General features: G+C 32.6%; 1 protein-coding gene across 2 annotated transcripts; it reads right to left on the bottom strand.

Moving 5' to 3' along the window:
• Positions 1-2,094: 2,094 nt before the first annotated feature.
• On the bottom strand, positions 2,095-4,123 carry LOC108973092. 2 transcript variants are annotated; one of them, XM_018940111.1, is made up of 3 exons: positions 3,795-4,123; positions 3,379-3,714; positions 2,095-3,317 (listed from the first exon to the last, which is right to left on the bottom strand). In XM_018940111.1, the coding sequence occupies exon 3, from the start codon at positions 3,297-3,299 to the stop codon at positions 2,202-2,204; it is 1,098 nt and encodes a 365-aa protein (XP_018795656.1). In that variant the 5' UTR covers positions 3,300-3,317; positions 3,379-3,714; positions 3,795-4,123; the 3' UTR covers positions 2,095-2,201. The 2 variants fall into 2 exon arrangements, with proteins under 2 accessions (XP_018795656.1, XP_018795657.1); XM_018940112.1 differs by having other exon boundaries at positions 3,379-4,123.
• Positions 4,124-5,408: the final 1,285 nt, after the last annotated feature.

Raw genomic sequence — 5,408 nt, 5'->3', positions numbered from 1 at the left:
TTTTTTTTATTTTATTTTTTTTCAATATTGAATAACTTAAATGAGAAACCCAAAAATACTACACTGCGCTAACGACCGCTGTTATGCGATTCAGCTATATTAGTGCTGTATGACACTATTGTGATCGCATGTATAAGTACGTGTAAGGAGAAAGTTGTAAAATTGGCTCGACACCTTTGACTCGTTCACTAACTTTTTCACTACTTTTGTTTAAAAGAGATGCAAGTTCTTAACCTACGTAAAGATTTATGTATGTTTTGTGCTTATTACAGATAACACAGGTCTGCAATTATTTGGACGGACTCAAAATAATCTTATCTATAGAAACTAAAGACGAGTTTAAATTTTGTTTGCGAATCGTCATGTTATTTCTCAAAACCCAATCTTTCTTTATACGTTCTTCATATTATTCTTGCTTTGCTCTAATGATCTTCAAAAGTATATACAGTGACGAGCAATATCGTAACACGATGAAAACGCTCTTATTTCAATGAATTATATTCCACCAGTTTGAACTGCAACTTAATTTTTTTTTATTTTTATGTTGAGAGTGGACATCGTATTTTACCTGTACTGTAAAATTGAACAACAATAAACTAGTGTAGAGAGCGTTAACTAAGAATAACTGCAATGTTGCAGTTATGCTCGCCCGTTATGTGAGCAATTATTATCGCTATATTTTGTAAATGCTATGAGAACGTGAGCATTGAGTGATAATTGAGCTGTCTTGTACCAAACGTGACAATGCAATCAGAAAATAAACGCAAAATTTTAAAGTTATCAAAGCAGGAGCAATTTGTGTRCAAAGTAGCAACAAAATGCAAAAAAAAAAATCCATTAGAAAAGAAAAAACTTATGTTGTTGGAAGACATGAGCATTGGATTGAAGATGATTGGAATACAGCAAGTTTAAAACATTTTTTTTTATAATAAAAATATTGCCTTAATTTTTATATTTAAAAGGTAACATGGTCTTATGAGACAAAACTAAATCGTTATCACTCTGTTGGACGTGTTGGGTAAAACGTCTAAATTTTTCGGTCCTTTTATAGTACCCATAACACAGTACAACAGCTAATCTGGAGGGTGAGAAATTCCAAGTCAGGGTGATGGTACTAGGTCAGTATAGTAAAACCCTCAACGGGTTTGGCATTCGTAGGTGTCAGTTTTTTTTTATGACCTTTTAAATTTTTTCCTTATTTCCCATCTTTTTCCATCTTAACAAATTAAAACCCTTTAGGGTTTTACTATACTGACCTAGTACCATCACCCTGGCTTGGAACGCCGATTGAACGCTTTAAAAACAACTAAGGGTTTTTGGAACAAATATTTGGTCTAATTATTGAATCCGTATCGAAATCGAATTCTTTGCGGAAAGAATTTTCGTTCCAAAATGTTCATGCGATCATTGATACCGTCGATAATCTGCTTTACCATACCTTGTGTAAACTGCGTTATCAAGTTTGAAAAATTAAATAACTTGTCTTAGCTTTTTGGTAGTGATGATGAAAATAGTGTAAACATTCGTCGTGAGCGCAGATATTTGAGGAATATTTCAAAAGACCTGTTGGAAATGGATGACTATAAGAGAGTTGAACTATCTAAGCTAAAAAAAAAACATTTTATTTACATATGTATGTATGTACATTAGACCTGTCCTTAAAATTCAAAATGTATTCTATGTTTACAGAATGGGTTATTTTTTTTTCCTTTTTATGTAAAAATGTTAAAAAAAAAAATTGGGGACAATCGGATGATGGGAAGACGGCGCGGAAACGTTTTAAAATTAAAAATTGCCTTCCTATAGGAAAAAACAAGTTTTATGTATTCAAGCATCAGTTTACCTTTTGGTGTATTATTTTTCTCCAATTTTTTGAATTATATTAACTTAAAACTACTACTTAAAGGAAATATTTTTATTCATATCAATTTATTTAATACATCTAGAAATATTAAAACGTTAAATTAATTCTGATTTTTTATAGGACTTATATATTTTTTTTTGTATTCTTCAACAACTTCAAGGAGGAACTTTTTTTGTTCTTCTTTATTTGTAAGAATAGTATTGAAATCCTTTATAAATTTAATACCTCTTTCCGCTGTATCATTAGTAACAAGCAATTTGTGGCATATTGTGCGACCATTTTGGAATTCCTTGTTTGTTTCCCAAGACTCTGGATCCAAATACAAAATGTTGGTTGACTACTTGTACTTCATAAAAACCGTTAAAGTTCTTTTGGCTACAAATTCGCTTAAATCCGAATTGCCTAAGTCACTTAATTTTTTTATTTTGCGATTGTTTTGTAGTTTATTAGTTGGATCTTCTGATTTCAAATTTTTTACCATTTTTTTCTTAACATCTACAGAAACATTGAAATCAAGGAAAGCCATTGCGACGTTTTTCTCTGACAAATACCACATGTGTTGTTGCATTTTACTCAGCAATTCCGAAGAAATACTTGGGTTCAGTTTTTCATAATTAATACATTCTTTTACAAAGTATAAATCATGTAGGGGAGAGGTAATTGCATTAGAGCATTTGTACCAAGCCTTTATATATAAACGCACTAAAAAAACGCAAATGTGACTTAAACCTTTKAATTCAGCTTTACTCAAGTGAAATTGGTTACGAAAAAGAAGTATTTTCAAGGAATATATTACCTTTGACATCCAACGTGCATGACTTGTAACTCCGGGTGTTTTAAATTTACCACCATTGTCACCAAGAAATGTAAGTACTAGACGTAAAAATTCTTCGTAGTCAGCACGAACAAAAGTTTTTTGTAATTGTGAATGACAAAATTGTTTGATGTCATTGCAGATGCCATCACTTATATGAGATTTTATATCTTCACAGTCGAGCCCACTCTTAAATGATGAAGTGTCAATATTTSRCCAGGCTTTKGCAAATCTCTCGAAAATTKWGACTTCTGGTGCTTGAGTCRCTTTGAAATRCAGGTCGAATACWCTACGCAAGTATATTTCTAGAATGTGGTGACGGCATGGTAACGTCAACAAATTTCTTCCTAACATGCGTTGCAATTGAGCGCATGCTCCATTCATTGGACCAGTATTAGTGGACGTGGTGTCAAAAGACATGCCTTCTACGCGATCTAAAATATTCCATTTACGAAGTGTATCAAAAACGGCTGTAGCTATATTTTCACCAGTGGAAGATATAAGTTTTGGAGCGCCTAGACATTTGGATTCGCCATTGTAACTAACAAGCACTGCAATTCGCTCAACTTTTATTGTTCCAATTAGATCTGGCAATACTTTACCATCCCAGTGGACAACCATTGCTTGTGTATCACTTAGCTAGAATAGAATATTATTAGTATTTAAATAACCTATACGTATATTTTCAATCATGGTATACTTGGTCAATAAAACTCCTTGAATCCTCTGTGTTTCTTTTCTGCGATGCTCTTCCCTCAGTCTATGGAGAGTAGAACGATTGACTACCAAGTCGCTAGGGGAATAGCCCAATGCTTCTGCAGTCGCCATCAGAATGTGCATCGCCTTTCCATCGCTTACTTTGGCGCTATCAAGTGCTGAAAGCAATCGCGGTGTGATAAAATGTTTTCTTCCCCTGTTAATACAAGTTGAAACAGTTTGTTTTGTATTTTTTTTTTCACATTGGTTTCCGCTACTTCAGGCTCACTGTCACCAATATCTTCTTCATAGTCCATACCAAAATCGTCTTTGAGTTCGACTACACAATATCATTTTAAAATTGATCATTATCACTATAAATAAAATTAGTTTCATTTGATAAACTTATGATTCACTTACGACATTTGTTGATGTTTCTTTTTTCTAGACATTTCTTTCTCAATGCGGTGATCTGCTCTGTTTTATCGCCCGATACAATACCATGTCAGCACCGGCCATGCTACCAGGGCGACCTTTTTGCCTTTGTAGAATCCAAAATTCCTTGTCTTCGCTAATACGCATGTTTTGTAAGGCATCTCTATGTATGAGCAATGTCAAACAAATTATCCAATTCTGCAGAAAAGTCTTCAACAATTTTTTTCTGAGCATCAGATCTCTTATTTGGTACGCTTTTTTGAATCTTCTGCCATAATTTGTACAGAGATTCTAATTTATCGACACACCTAGCTACATCTTTTGTCGGAATTCGAGCTTGCTGCCAAAATATTAATACAGCATTAATGTTATAAAATAGTAATTGCAGTATTTGTTTATTCGATGGTAGTTTAGCACCCGTTATCTGATGAGAAATTCTTCCAATTAGTTCAATATTCACACAACTTGTTCAGAACGTTGTCGTGTTTGTATATGTAATGTACTCGCAGTTGCTGGTAATTCAATCATTTCTTTTTTTTATTAAATAATCACAATTTCGCACAAATTAACACATCTGATTTGAAATGCCAAACAAACGACAAAGTGACAATTATTGAAAAAAGAACACAGTCCATTTACTGTTTTATTTGCTGCCCAAAAATACCGTTACCTAAGTCTGCAGTCGTCCGTTTTTTATTTTTGCAAATATTGCTGGTTCATGTTGCAAAAATAAAGCAATCGACAGTTACGACGATGATGCGAGAAAAAAATATTATTTACCGTTTTTTCACTCGAAATAAGAACAAAATATTATTAAAATTATTCTTTATATCGTGCTAGTTGAGACATATTAAAGCATACATATTCATTTAATAAATACACTAAAAGAAAAATTGATACTTGAATACATAAAACTTGTTTTTTCCTATAGGCCATTTTTAATTTTAAAACATTTCTTCTTCCTTCATCCGATTCCCATCATCCGATTGTCCCCAAATTTTTTTTTAAACATTTTTACATAAAAAGAAAAGAAATTAGCCCATTCTGTTAACTTAAAACACTATTTCAAAAATCTCCATATAACTTAGAACACCTCTAATGTACATAAGAAGTTTCATCATCGGATAAACAAAGGGCATTTATGTATATACAATTTGGTTGAAGGCTAAAAATAATTTGGAAATAACAAAAGAAAAGGTTCTCTTTCTCCAATAATAAAACTTGCTGCATGTTTACGTTTCTTAGCCACAGGCATTGTATTTTAAAGAACTTCAATATGAATACTGCCCAACCGACATTTTGTGTTGTATTGTATGAAGTACTCAACATTCTTGAGTACAGGCTATGTTCAAGATGGATTTCCATTGACATGACCGCCGACAAAAAATAAGAAGCAAAAAGATATTTTCTGGTGTGGCAATGCTAGTTGATGGAACTCACGTAAAGATTATGGCACCGTCAAGAGATAAACATCTGTATTTTAACTGCAAAGGATTCTCAAGTCTGAATGTTATGGTGGTGCGGCTTTTTCAAAATTAACTTTTCACTCAGTATTCTATATATACATATAATATACGTTTTTCATTTATTTCATTTTAT

The sequence above is a fragment of the Bactrocera latifrons genome, unplaced genomic scaffold (genome assembly GCF_001853355.1).
Source record: "Bactrocera latifrons isolate USDA-ARS-PBARC rearing strain unplaced genomic scaffold, ASM185335v1 scaffold_457, whole genome shotgun sequence".
Classification (NCBI taxonomy): Eukaryota; Metazoa; Arthropoda; class Insecta; order Diptera; family Tephritidae; genus Bactrocera; species Bactrocera latifrons.
The sequence above is the reverse complement of the archived record's forward strand: the minus strand, read 5'-3'. Positions and strand labels throughout refer to the sequence as shown.